This window comes from Poecilia reticulata, linkage group LG1, assembly GCF_000633615.1.
Source record: "Poecilia reticulata strain Guanapo linkage group LG1, Guppy_female_1.0+MT, whole genome shotgun sequence".
In the NCBI taxonomy this organism is placed as follows: Eukaryota; Metazoa; Chordata; class Actinopteri; order Cyprinodontiformes; family Poeciliidae; genus Poecilia; species Poecilia reticulata.
In genome coordinates, this window is record NC_024331.1 from 390650 (window position 1) to 406039 (window position 15390).

The 15390-nt window shown below is 38.7% G+C and overlaps 1 protein-coding gene across 2 annotated transcripts in view; it reads left to right on the plus strand.

Annotated features, from left to right (window-relative positions):
* The window catches only part of LOC103462363 (protein sidekick-1), a 620157-nt gene that overhangs the window by 329854 nt on the left and 274913 nt on the right, over positions 1-15390 (plus strand). For both annotated transcript variants that reach the window (XM_017305208.1, XM_017305213.1), the window contains one exon: positions 1355-1502. In XM_017305208.1, coding sequence (XP_017160697.1) covers positions 1355-1502 — 148 coding nt within the window. The remainder of the gene's footprint in view (positions 1-1354; positions 1503-15390) is intronic.

Genomic DNA, 15390 nt, shown 5'->3' on the forward strand with positions numbered 1-15390 from the left:
TCTTTCTTTCTTTCTTTCTTTCTTTCTTTCTTTTTTTCTTTCTTTCTTTCTTTCTTTCTTTCTTTCTTTCTTTCTTTCTTTCTTTCTTTCTTTCTTTTTAATTAATGTAAAGCACTTTGAATTGCCTTGTTGCTGAGAATGTGCTATATAAATAAAATTACCTTAATGACAGTTTTAAAAAACATGTGAAAAAAATATTTATATACAAGTTACATACTGCAGCTTTAATTTCACTTAGGAGAGAACAGGTCAGGAGGGACATGGGTTATAACTGCTGCTGACTGACTCAATTATTGTTAAGTGGTAAAAGGTACAAGGGAAAGTTAAATATGTTGGTAATTTTCCTTAATTTGTTAAATGCTAGTGAAAAGGAGGCAAACAGTAGTTTGTAGCTAAGCTAATTATGCTAAATGGTTGATGATCTCGCACAGTCTACCCACCTCTCTTGGAGAAAAACTCGGTTATAAATTGAGTTATAAAACTCTTGCCTTTTTCTCTCTTTTTTTTGAAAACATGATTTTATAACTTTTCTTAGCAGCATAGTAACTGCCACAATCGTTCTTGTTTCCTACTGACTGTTGCTAACAGCGTCACTCTCAAGCACTCCAAGGGGTTCAGGGCAAATATGGATGTGTGTTTTTTGGTCTGGGAATGGGAACATTAAATTTTAACTGCTAAAAACAATCTTTGAAAATACAATATGATTAATTTTGTAATTGACAGGGCCCCAATTTTTTTATTCTTTTTATTTCTTTGAACAAAAAATAAATAATTAAATTGCGGAGGGCCCCCTGTTGGTCAGGGCCCCTGGAATTGTCATCACTTTTCCCCCCTTATACCGTGCCCCTGAATTGGTACTATAAAAATAAACGGAATTGACTTTAACTGATCAAGCAAATTATTTATATCGATGGGGCTTATTTATGCCACTCTTCTTTCATTTTTTTCTTAACATACAAAATGACAGACAGACTTAGTCTGATGTTTCACTGCCTATGGAGTGCCAAAGTGGCTTTGGCTTTGAGAGCAACTGTGTGGCATTGCTGATGCACTTTGAGTGTGGTAAAAGGAAATTCACATTTTAAAATCCTCCTAAAATAATGATTTTAGAATGTGGATTCTAAATACATTAGACAGTTATGTCTAATGTAATGTAGGCAGTTATGTTTATAACTGCCTATTCTAATTGGTCAAACACAAAATATACCTTAATATGCAATAATACAAACTGGAAAATTTTTTAGCACAACTAACATCTCCAATCATCCTTATCTTCACTCATTGGGATACAGCGAATCAGTGTCAAGTAAAATGAATTGTGATATAACCCTTTCTCTTTTTGTTTTTTTTCAAGTTTTGAGAAATTTCACTTTTGGGGAGCAAAGAAAGACAGCGACTCAGGGCCGAGCCGTCATCATCAGCCCACCTCCGCTGGACTCATTTCCCCAACCCCTGGTAACATGGTACAAAGACGGACATAAAATCATCCCCAACAACCGATTGTAAGTTGTTTTTATCTAACTCCTTCCTTCCTCACTCAGCAGCACATGCTCATACTGCTTTTCAATTAAATTCAAAAATTAAAAACTTCACTTCAAAAAGACTTTATTAATCCCAAATGAAATTAAAACAATTTTACTCTGACATGCATATTTTTGAGTGCTCTTTGCATCTAACAAAACATAGCTTTAGATAAAATCTGAATTTTCTCATCCCTCAGCTCTGTATTAATTACTGTGCTCTGGAAGTTGTTGGATGGCAGTTGTCATGAATAATAAGCTGTTTAGATAACTGACCATTTTCATTACAATTGACTAAGATTAAACCTAATCTAGAAGCTTAGTAAGTGAATTCATTTGCAGGGAAGATGTTATTTTGTATGAATTAGTACAACAGAAACGTGCAGGGTCCTTAGATGTCTCATATAGATTTATTGCAGTCTTTTGTCTGATGCCATTGTCTGGCTCCTTTTGAAATGTCTCCAATTTGCATTTTATTTCTTAGTTGCCGCACATATATATTTTTTCTGAATTATAACCACAGTGTTTTAATAATGAAGGTAATCTTGACAGAGAAAATATCCTGCTGTGAAAGGTTTTTTGGTGAAGTTTTGGAATGTGTGTGTCCATTTTGAAATCACTCTTCAGTGAAAGTGCTGAAACCGAGTCCTTTTCTCATTTTTGTTCTCCTAACTGGGGATAACCAACTTATCACTAAGTGCAATCACTGCTTGCTAAAAGTGAAAAAGTAACTGTCAATACACATTTCATGTGTATAACCTCTTTAGAACAGTCTGAATCGTTTTAACTTTGCTGTTATATATGGATAAAACTGAATAGTTCCCCCTCTGTCACCTTAATGTGACTTCATAGAACTCACTGATGATGAACTGCAATTGTGTGTCCATTCAAAAAATCTGTATGCATTGAAAAGCTGTTTACTGCCAGAGCAGTATATTTACTTAGCCTTGACCTGCTTCACTGCAAAAAATAAAATAAAATAAAACAAACAAAAGAAAACATCTCGTGAGAATGCTAAATTTGTGGACTAGGTTTAAGCCAACAGACTATTTTTATCATTTCTTTCATTTTTAGGTGGCCAAATATTGATAATCAAATGATCACATTTCATGTTAAGGCAATATATCACTCTTGCAACTTATTTTCAGTAGCCTTCAGCCATGTGACTCATGAAAGTTGTATTAATTTTTGTGATCCAAACCAGGAAAAACGTATAAAAATAAATGAGCTCTGGGCAGAGAAAGATGCCAAAGAACTATGAAAATCGGTCAACACATAGTTGAGTTAAGAAAGTGAAGATATGTATGGGGATTTATTGGTCAGCAGATCATACTGTATGGATTGTTTTTTCTGTGTTTGTTTAGGTTTCTGTGTCTATTGAGTCTCCATGTCTATTCTTTGATTGCTCCCAGCTGTGTCTCATTTCCTTGATTACCCTCTGTGTATTTAGTGCCACCTGTGTTTCTTGTTCCTTGTCCAGTTGTCTAGTCGAGTCAAGTCTGTCGTCATTGTTCCCATTTTGAGTACCTATTACCAGTTGCCTGCGACAGACTGGCGACCTGTCCAGGCTGTACCCCTCTTCTCGCCCGGAACGTCAGCTGGAGATAGGCACCAGCATCCCTCCCGACCCCACTAAGGCACAAGGGTGTAAAGAAAATGGATGGATGGATTACCAGTTGCTACCAGATTCTGAGCTCATTGCCTGTGCTGCCTGGATTTTTGTACACCTCATTAAATCTTCATTTCTTTCTCACCATAACCTGGGTCCTCTGCGTCTCCCTCACCACTCTACTACTGCATTTGACGCATACCTGTCAAGTCTCCCGCTTTAGCCAGAAAACTACCGTGTTTACCCTTCTTTTATTAGTATGTTTCCGTAAATTCCCCATATAATAGAATAATTACGTTCTGTGCCCCACCCCACTCTTACAGTAGCACTGGCCATCAAAAACTTTCCTGCATTTTCAAATCCAAAACTTGACAGGTATGCATCAAATCTGTTGTCTGAGCTGGGTAGCAATGTGAAGGAGGTCCAAAAGATATGGAGGGGGTGAGGTTGTGGACAGCTTTGAAGGTGAGGAGTATTTTGTAGTTGTTGCGATATGAGATGGAAGCCAAAGGGGCTGTTGTGGAACAGGTGTGATGTGATGGATTGAGGGGTTGGTGTGATGACATGGACAGCTGAATTTGAATATGTTGTAATTCATGGAAGGTTTTCTGTGGCAGGCCAAAAAGAAGAGAATTACAGTAATCTGAATGGGAAGTGACCAGACAGTGGACCAGAACAGCAGTGGAGTGGAGTGACGGAGACAATTAATATTTCAAAGTTGGAAGTAGGCAGATGAAGTTATACTATTGACATGGAGGTGACAGAGAGGCTGCTGTCAAGGATGACAGCCAGACTCTTGACCTGAGGGGAGGGAAAGATGGAGAAGTTATCAACCAGAACGGAGAAGTTATGTAGTTTACTTAGTATTGATTTAGTGCCAATGAAAAGAAGTTCTATTTTATTGTAAATTAAATTAACTCTTGAATGCCTCATAGTTCTCTGAGATGAGTTTGAGGAAATACAGTAGCAGATCAGAGGGAGGTCTGGGTATGTCTGCTTAAACTGTTGCCTCCAAAACCCGACCTTCAGTAAGTCATAGAAAAAACTGAATTTCTAGTTTTCCATCTGTAGTGTTAATGTGATCAGGATGTAGACATTCATGTAGATGGAAATGAAATATTCTCCTTCTGATTTGCTTGGAGCCACTGACACACCATGATTCATGCTCAACACTTCCTGAAACACTGCACTGAAAAGACTAATTTGCAGTTTTCTTCACAACTCCCCTCTTGTCTCAGCAAGAAATGTGTCAACCAATCTCTTGCTTTTGCTGCGTCTTTTAACTTACTCTTTTCTACCTCTAATTTATTCTTCATATTACTTGGTTCTCTTACTTGCATAGTCTCTTATTTTTGCTGTTTCTTTCTTGCTTCAAATGTGGCTCAAAAACCATGAACTTGTTTTCCTGAATAAACTGCCTAACTTCAGAGGTGTAACATGTAGATGTAACATGTAGATATGCACTTGGACATTTCTGAAGGCCGGTTCAGTTCGGCTTGAGCGTCTCTGAGCACGCTTATGCGTGGTGGAAGACAATGCAGTGAATATTTGATGTCATCTCCAAAGTCACACTCCAACTGATATCAAGACAGGCCAAGAGTTTTCAAAGCTCCTGCTTCCAACCTGCTACAATTTCCCACCGCACTGTTCCTGCAGTCTTAAATCCTTTTATTAGATGCCAGACAAAGAGCTGGAAGGATTAACTTCTGTGTGAGGCTTGCCCCTCCCCCACCTATTTTTGTACTCTGATGGTCAGCTGGCTAAGGTCAGGGAACCTGTTTTGTATTTACTTAATAAATACAAAATCACAGTAAATAATTTCACACTAACACTAGTTTGAAACTTGGCGTACATCAATATAGATTACAATATAATGAAAATGTTCGCTTATTGGAAGAATTCGCTTAAAAAAGTAAAACTCAGAGATTCATTACAAATACTGTATATATTTTATAGAGGTGTGCCAATCGATCAGGCACCAATCATAATCGGCCGATTTCCGTGAAAAAGTGTGTGATCGGTGATCACCGATCACGGTCTCTTGTTGCCGATGATACAAACCGATCACCTGCATCTCATTTCGCAGCCTGTCTGTGCAGCTGGTCTCCTCTTTCCTTCACACTGCGCAAACGCGCAGCAACAAATCCTAAGCGATGTGGAACTATATGGGGACGTTTGCGTGTTGCGATGGAAAATTGAAGCACGTGGGGTGAAGCAGGTCAAAATGCATCAACACAACGAATCTAATATGGCATAAAAACAATGCCATACTTGATGGAGTTTGGCTACATCGAGGCTCACTGCAGTAAAAAAGACATATGGAGCGATCAGATAGCAGGTAAAGCAGCATACAGCTACAAACACTCACCCGGATTATTAGCATGACGGTCAGAAAGCTAAACAAATAACCCGCAAAATTATTTAAGTCTTTGAGCTGCGGTGTAAGACGCTGGTTCTGCTCTCGCTGTTGAACAGCTGCTACGTGCTACAGGTAATACTATTTCACAGACGGAGCCGCTTCTGCTCCACCTGGTAGTGACTCTCACACCAAACCTCTGTTTAAAGCTGCAGCATCTAACCTAAAAAAAAATTAATTTTACATGCGTATTAAAACTTTCGCTGTCCCTAACATGAGACAGATAATCTCTGAAAAAGTAATCGATCTCCTCCCTGTTCTGCATAATTACTCTGCTCAGTCAGAAACAGCCACTCAGAACTAGCAGTAATCAGCTAGCTGCCATGCTATCAGGAAGTTTTCATTCATTAACTCAAGATTGTTTATCGTAATGGATCCTGTATTTGCCTTTGAATGTTAAGTTTTATACTTGAATTTTTTGGCAATGTTGAGAGGTTTTGACACTTTGCATTATTTAACCTCTTCAGAGCCATCATATGTTTTCAGTCTGTTGAAGGTAGCATTACTAATAGCAGTACAATTTGCACAATGCCTGTTTTGTTTTTTTCTTGGAAAAAGTTATTAAAAACAAGTTTTTGTCTAAATTAAGATGAATTCATGGTTCCTTTTTCCACATAATGTAACCGGTAGTGCTTATGATTAAAAAAATTATGTGATCGGTATCGGTGATCGGTATCGGTGATCGACCCTCATGGGTGATCAGAATCGGAATCGGCAGGAAAAAACCTGATCGGCACATCTCTAATATTTTATCTTCCCTCTTATTTTTATTAATTTTCATGAATGACTCGCAAAGTGATTAATATATTGTTATTTTATACCACAATCCAGTAACCGTGTCACCTTCAGTTGTTATGAAAATGCTGTCAAAAAAAGCTTAACCCTTGTATGTAGAAATGCAACCGACCCCACACACGTAAAACATGTATCATTTGCCATAGTCCTCTACGTTTTAACGTTTCTCGCACCCTTGTGCGGCTATCGCACAAGGGTGCGATATCAGTCGCACAAGTCATGACTACGCATGACTATGATGCCTAGTCATCATAGTCATAGCTATGATGACTACGTATCATAGCTATATCTATTGCCTTGAAATTGGTCTCTGCCTCTTAAAGAACATCCTGCCCTTTCCAACTCTCTTCCTTCAGTATGTCATCACAACAAAGTTTCTCCAAGCTGTTTACAACCAGTCTTAGGAGTGTTTTAGAGATTCATTCAATACATCTGACTATTGATGTATTGAATGAATACATACATAAATGGAAAAGTCCATTTATTATTGGAACTGTAAGTGAAACACTTTATAAAAATAATTACACACAGATGGATATTTTAAAGTCTTGATTTTGGTTAATTATAATGATATTCCACTTTCTGCCAGTAAAAAAGACATTTGCAAGTAAAAAAGTAGAAAACATTTTTAAAGAAAGAAATGTGGGCTTCATGAAAAGTACTTTTAAAATTTACTTAAAGGTTATTTTCAAAATTAATCTGACAAACAAGACTCATCGGGACATGTATTTTAATTGACTATTTATGATCGCATTTAGTTTCTATGATCAGGTCAGCAGACACACAGTCCCACCAGGTGTTTGCTAATTGCTGCTAGTCTGAAGGAGCTGATTGGGGAAGGTGAGGGGAAAGGAAGCTCAGCTGAAGACAAAATTTTCAGCCTACAGAAAAGTAATATTAATACATTATATTGTTAGGTGCCTTTATTGTATGAAGGTAAGGCAACAGAGATTGTGGGTGTGTGTTAGTCAAAAGAAAAATGTGCTAGAAAAAGATGTAGAAGCAACAGACAGAACTGCAGCCCAGAAAGCATCATGAAGCAAAGCTCCAGAAGTTTGGGGAAGATTCACAAGAAAACTCCTGCTGAAGTCCTCCTGAAGTCAGTACTTCAAAATCACACACTGGTCGCATCCAGAATGTGGGTTTCCCCCCATGGACAGGATTCAGCTTCAGCAGTGTCTTACATGGACTAAGGAGGAATAACTAAAGCCTGAAATTTTGCAAAGAGGCCCAAAGACCTCTTTTCAGGTGAAAATAAGTATTGCTTCTTTTTTGTTTAAATTAAGGTAATAGAATCTGGAGGAAGAGTAGAGAGGCACAGAATAAGTTCCTTGAAGTTCTTTGTAAATTTTCTCCAACCACTGATGACTTTCTAGAGCAGGGGTGCGCAATCCTGATCCTCGAGGGCCGGTGTCCTGCAACTCTTAGATATCTCCCCGGTCCAACACACTTGAATCCAATAGCTCATCACCTCCTAAGTGCAGTCAAGTTCTCCAGAGTCCTGCTAATGACCTCATTATCATTGACTCAGGTGTGTTGAAGTAGAGATGCATCTAAAAGTTGCAGGAGACCGGCCCTCGAGGCCTCGAGTTGCCCACCCCTGTTCTAGATTCATGTCATCCATGTCATTCCCTGGAGACCCTGGAACATGAGCTCCTCTCCCTGCTTTGGTATTTGTTCACTGGCTTTTCTGGAATCCACTGTCACACCAACTGTCTACCAAACATTCTAGAGCACTTCATGCTTCCTTCTGCTGAGAACCCGTATGGAGATCCTGGTTTCATTTCCCACCAGGGATGGCACCTGCACACACTGCCAAAGGTAATTAAAGCTACCTCAGTAACCATGGTGGTGCTGTGCTTGGTTAGTCTGATCTGAGCCGTGCTGAGAGTCTGAGAGGTGCTGCTGAGGAAGATGATACACGAGAGCCAATGATGAAGGTGCTGCTGAGGAAGATGATACACGAGAGCCAACGATGAAGGTGACCTGAAGGCAACTATCAAAGCAACCTGGGCTTCTATTCCACCTCAGTAGAACCATAAGCTGACCGCCATGCCATGCTGCACCGATGCAGCAATTCATGAAAAAAGAGCCCCAGCCAACTGTTTGAATGTTTGAATACTGTCCATTATAGGGACATTTCAATATTTTAAATATTATTTATCTAATGTACAAATGTATTTTTCTTACTCAAAATATTTACAATATAAACACTTCAAATTGTGTAATACATCTAAATATTACATTTGACTATTTAATCCTGATGCAAAATAACTTTTTGATGATATTGTAATTTCTGAACCATGCACCTCTAAGTATCTTTAATAGAAACCACAACTAATTTTAAACAAACCAAAAAACTAAATATATATATACAATTAGATCATCCACCCATCTGTTTGTCTTTCTTCTTTTAACCCAAAGCATTCCCAGACGAGAGGGGATGTTTAGTCCCTCCAGAGGGAGAACCTGATCAGATTCCTGATCACCTCAACCGACTCCATTGCCCACTGAACAGCTCCTCTCCCTGCTTTATAAGGATGATTCCAGCCACCCATCTGAACAAGCTCATTTTAGCTAATTAGATCATGGTATAAATACCGTGATATGAGATCTGTGGTATTTGTCTCAAGATTTTCATCCAGTGAGAATCTTCATGTTTGCTGCTCTCTCCCTGCAGCTCTGCCACTCTTCTCCGTCCACTTCTAAAATATTTTTCACGCTTTTCTTAATATTTCCACACGGCCTCTGAAAGTTGAATACGTAGATTCTGTTGGACATCTCAGAGCCGCAGACACTGCTATGTGTTTTGGCTGTGACCCGGAGTCCAGGCTGAGAAGTGCGAGCTGTCATTTTTAATTAGCTCTGCGGCCTGTGACAGATGGACGCGAATCAGCTGTGATAGCCAGCAGCTTTAAGAGGACAGGCAGGATGAGGAGAATTAGAACTCTCCTTTCTTCCACTGTCAGGACCACATGAAGCCCAGATTGATCAAACAGAAGCAGTGATCTGTGCAGAGGAGTGACAAGAGAGACAGTGAATATTTCGGTTTCTTGTTGCTGAGGAGTTGAGTGTTGAGAAGAGCACTGTCAGAGGAGCAGCAAGGCCTTACAGGAAATTCTCTTTTTTTTTATTTATCAGAGCAACTCTAAGCTTCCATATGTCACAGAGATGTTTGTGTTTCACAATAATCATTTATTTTCATTTGTCAAACAATACTTTAACAGAGGGAATGATTCATTATTTTATCCTCCGCCCATCACACATGCAGTGGAGGTCGGAACAAAAGGAACTTTGTCGGTGTGTGAACTTAACAAGCAGATGTTGTTCGTTTGTGTTAGCGGGTACATGCACATGAAACTTTTGTGTGTTAGCGATGTTAAGAGAAAAAGCAGCATCATTTGGATGCTTAGTCAAAGAATATAGAAGCTTGGTTCCCTTCACTTTCTGAAAATATAAAGATTTTCCATCTCCAGCAGCAGCACAACAGCAGCTCATAATGACTTTGTTTCTCAGAGTAGCCAAAGGGGAGGATCAAAGTGACAGAGCAAGGCAGAAGAAGGCATAAAGGAGAAAAACTAACAGGAAATGAGTATGCTGGAAAGAGTTTAAGCTCATCTCAATTCATTGTGTCTGGAGCTTACTCTGGGAAGCCACAAGAGGCTTAGATACTGTATGTGACTTTTTTCTTAATGATATGATTTAGTTATTTTGAGATTACGAAAAAACATCCCAGACATGTTGGATTAAAAATAAACTTGGCTGCTGTGAGACGATTCATATGCCACTTTAGCTATCTTCTTTTTATGTGTTTTTTCCCCAATATTTTCTTACAGTTCATGGCACAAATGGACCCAGATACAATGTTGACTTTGTGACGTTTAATGTAGATGAAATTGTTTTTATTTTTAATTAAGCAGTTAACTTGATGATGTCAGAACCACGTCTTGAGCTGACTGATAGAAACATGTTGAAATTTCCAAGCTCTGATTCACAGATGTACGAACCAGCAAACATAATTCATAGATCTGATCACATTCAAGGTGCTTCTAAACATGAAATGCTGTAGAATAAATTCCTACCCATTTATTTAGAGGCATACTAGAAAGAAATTGTCAGGTGCAATCAGCACTTTGAGTACAATTCAAAAACCTGCAATATAAAAAAATAGTGAGTAGATATTTTTGATAGACATCTAGTTCAACTAAAAATGAAGATGAAAAACATCACACAAAGAGGAAAATAAACAGTGAATCCAAAATCTCTATAAAGTAATCTTCAACTAAAGCCAAATTAGCTCTGAGTCCCACAGCAGATGGAGCGTGATCAGCAGATGGAGCGTGATCAGGATCCGCTAGGCAACATGGACCCGAACTCAATGGATCACATGTTAGAGCTCAGTTACCTGTTGGTGGTCCTGTGTCTTTGTTTTGTTGTTTGTAATGTGTGGAAATCTCTGTCAATTATCTTCAAAGTTGAATTAACATTCAACATTCATTCAACATCCATACCGTGAAATCTCTGGTTTTGACCAGCTCCTTATTGTTGCAAGTCCTTCACAAGTTGCAAAAAACTTTAAAATTAACTTAATCTTTTCTGGTGAAAAGGAAGCTTTGACTTTACAAGTGTGATAAAAAGCCTGATTGTTACTGGCAGGACTACCTTGAACTGTTTTCCCTTCATCTTCAGTGTAACATGTGTCAGGTATTTCCTCATGTTTGTTGTATTTTAGTTTAGTTTTACTCAGCCTGCAAATGGTGTGGCTCTTTTCAACTCATTTTTCCTTTGGAGCCAAAAGACCTGGGTGTGTTGCATCATAACTGTCCACATCTTGGTGGATCATGAAATTGATTTTAGTAGCTCAGGCCACACTCCTAAACTACAATACCTTACACAGTTGATGGTTTGCCTTACAGTATTAACAAAACATATTTTCTGATTGATTTTTTTTTCTTTTTTTTATTAAATGCAAATTTGAGTGCACCCAGATCTGCTTTTGTGTTTTGTCTTTATGGTCCCATATAATACGAAATAATAATAAAAAAGCATGATTTGTAAGGGGGGAGTTACTCGGGTCCCTAACATTTCTCATGTCAATATGTAAGGACATTTGTTTTTCTAGTTATGAAAAAAGTCGCCATCTGCACCAACCACCTGTGTTTGCAGGGCAACTTTGTACCATTCTTTGTTTGTGGTTGGGAGTCTTTCATACTTTGGACACGCCGGTACTGATCTGTTTTGATGAAGCTTAATGATTATAATATGTTAAACATCCTCAGTCTTATGAGGCAATGCTCATGACAAACAGCCTGAAAAACATTTTATTTCTTGTGAAAATGTCCCTGTATTTCCTAACTTGCTGTTTAATTTCAGATTTAATTTGATTTCTATGTATTAGTTCCATTTATCAGAGAGTCAGTGTTCTAGAATTATTATTTCATTTATTGAAGGTGTGTGGTGTAGTTTACCCTTGGGAAACAGTGCTGCAACCTCTCAATAATTAGGTTGGCCTTTGGTCTCATATTTAGAGCTCAATAAGGCTTGTCATGAGTGATCACAGCTGTTTCTTATCTTACATCAACTAGAATTTCCCTTCACCTCAGCTACAGTTTGCTCCTATTATATTTTTGTCCATAATGGCAATAGATATTATGGGTTGAAAGATAAAGGATTATAATATTTAAGGAACTAATTAATCTTTCAACTAGATTTGTTTGCGTTTATTCATTTTAGAGGCATAACATAAAGCAACAGGGATTGCTTTTCTTGTGCCTGCCAGAATTTAATATTGTACAATTTAGCCCTACTGCCCACTCCCTCCTGCTATCCCTTTTCCTCTCATTAAATAATTGAATTAGTCCTTTGGTCCAATGAGGTGGCGGCAAATAGCAGAGCAAAAATTCACCACTGTAGACACTTCCATTTCTTTTTTGTTATCTTGCTTTCCTTTCTTATGAGCTGATACTGGTTTGTTGTTCAGTCTTCAGTTTTCTGTTTTCACTCCCCTTTTTTGTGTTTCTGTGGAAGCAGCTTTAGTGGACCTTGATCCCAGCTCAAAGCTAAAATACTACTACCAATATTCATCCTCTTCAGATCTTAGATATTTAAAAGAAAGGGCTGGAGCAAAGCTGTGTTTTTATGTTTGTGCTAAATGATTGGCAACCTTCCCAGGATTCATGATTATAATATGATTATAATAATCATATTATCGGACAATTTCCTGTCCGATACATATCAGACAGGAAATTGTTGGATTAAATTTGTGGTAATGTGCATATTTTCATTATTTTTTTTTACACAACTGCCTTTCTAAGTTTACGTAAAAAAATGAATGAACCCGCTTCAGTTGGAGTGTAACAGGACATGTATTGGGGCCAGATAGTTTCACTACAGCCCTTTTGGTTCAGTACGCCCATGTAGCAAACAAATGCAGTATATCTGGGCACATGCACAATTTTTATGTGAGGAGCTAAGTGCTCAATGTTATGTTCTGTAGACACCAAAACAAAGTGAAGAGTGGAGAAAGAAAGATTAACCAAATCAGAACTGACAAAGAACCACATGAAGGTTGTAGAATTGTCTGGCCTGTCTCCTGACCTCTGTTCTACAGAAAAACAATGGCGATAGCTGATGCCCCTAGCAGCCCATTTACTAGAAGGGAACCAAGACGACAGAGTTTTTGTTAAGTGAACCAGACTAGAGTCCCTCCTCAGACATCTGAAAGAAATCTTCTACTGCTCTGTTTGCTAATGAAGGTTTTGGTGATTGGTACTATGTCATGTTGGCTGGGTTATACATTCCGGATTCTGACCCCAATCCTTTACTACCTCCAGCTTTAGCTCCACTGTGGCAGGATTTAATATCCACAAAATGCAGGTGCAGTAGTGATATAAATCTTTCCAGCATTTTGTGAATTATTTTGAACTCCCATGGAGGCTAAATACAACCTTCGGTAATAGATAAGAACTTTGAAGATTTAGTCATCTAATTCCCAGTGTATTTTTCTAGAGGTTAAAGTCAGTATTGAAAGTCCAGACAGTCCAGAGGTAAAACAATGGAAGCAAAAGTTCAGAAAGGTGTGGTGTTGTACTCGGTTGTGCAGCTGGTCTGGAGAAGAAATTGAAGTGAACATAAACATGAACAATTTTCTTGCCTCCTGAATCTGCACTTTTCACCATGTTCCCATTTATTTTTGTTATTTCTTTATTACCTCTTTCTGCCTGTGCGCCGAGTTCAATTGTCTTCACACCTCGGTAACAGCCCTGAATCTGAATTTAATTATGGGTCATGTCAGGTTTTATTTTAATGGACTGGTTGAGATCCTGAATTAATTTGAAGATAATTGCACAGAACAGATCAGTTTGTGTCAGCTTTTACCTGTGATCGGCAAGTACCAGCTGAAAAATTGAATCAATGAAAGCATTCTCTCTACAGATTAACCCTCAAATGGTCTGAAGAGATGGGGTCATTTAGACCCCACGTGATTTTTACTCTGTGCGCAATATGGTGACGGGCCGCACTCACTCAGTGTGCGCTTTTACAGGTTTCTTTGTGTGTGTGGTTTCGAAAATTGACGGTCTGATAGCTGATGGCAAACAAATGCAGTATATCTGGTTTGCACAATTTTTATGTGAGGAGCTAAGTGCTCAATGTTATGTTCTGTAGACACCAAAACAAAGTGAAGAGTGGAGAAAAAAAGAGGGGTTTTTTTCGGACAGAAAAGAAACCCCCTGTTTCTTTTCTGTCCGACTGTGATGTTTTTCATTCTCCTCCTGAGTATTGCACTAAAATCATGCGAGGGTTAATGAAAGAAAAAAACATCTGATTATTGATTTATTTTGGGGGGTCGTGGGAGGATATGCATGACCTGGGAAGTGGAAATAAAATCTAGTGTGTTGTGCATTTGTATCCAACCTCCTCGACTGTTAAAGCACTAACTTAAATCCATCCATCGTCTATACCTGCTTGTCCTTGTCGCACTTGGGTCAGTGGGGCCAAGCATTTCAAAACAAATGCATGGCATTCAGATTTGTATTTGTAATAAAAAATATAAACCATGCAACATTTTTATTCACCTTCTGATTGCTGCAATTTGTGTGGTTTTATGACCAAAAAAAGTATTTAAAATTAAGTCAAATGTTTGGTTGTTATTCACTTACGGGATGTGAATAATTTTTCGAGTACTGTGAACATAAATTACTGTAATGACAAGGTGTGTATATATTAGAGGTGTGCCGATCGATCGGTCACCGATCATAATCGGGCCGATTTTCGTGAAAAAGTGCATGATTGGTGATCGGCGGTCATTGGCTCTTGTTGCCGATCACCTGCATCTCATTTCGCAGCCTGCCTGTGCAGCTGGTCTCCTCTTTCCTTTACACTGCGCAAACGCGCAGCAACAAATCCTAAGCGATATGGAACTATAACGCATTGAGTGAATGGGGAAGTTTGCGTGTTGCGGCGGAAAATTGAAGCACGTCAAAATGCATCAACACAACGAATCTAATATGGCATAAAAACAATGCCATACTTGACGGAGTTTGGCTACATCGAGGCTCACTGCAGTAAAAAAGACATATGGAGGATCAGATAGCAGGTAAAGCAGCGCACAGCTACAAACTCTCACCCGGATTATTAGCCTGACGGTCAGAAAGCTAAACAAATAACCCGCAAAATTATTTAAGTCTTCGAGCTGCGATGTAAGACGCAGGTTCTGCTCTTGCTGTTGAACCGCTGCTAAGTACTACAGGTAGTAATATTTCACAGACGGAGCGCCGCTTCTGCTCCACCTGGTAGTGACTCTCACACTGAACCTGTTTAAAGCTGCAGCATCTAACCTAAAGAAATTAATTTTACATACGTATTAAAACTGTCGCTGTCCTAACATGAGACAGATAATCTCTAAAAAAGTAATGGATCTGCTTATTTGCTGCTCTGCATAATTACTCCGCTCAGTCAGAAACAGCCACTCAGAACTAGCAGTAATCAGCTAGCCTCCATGCTATCAGGAAGTTTTCATTCAGTAACTCTGGATTGTTTATTGTAATGGA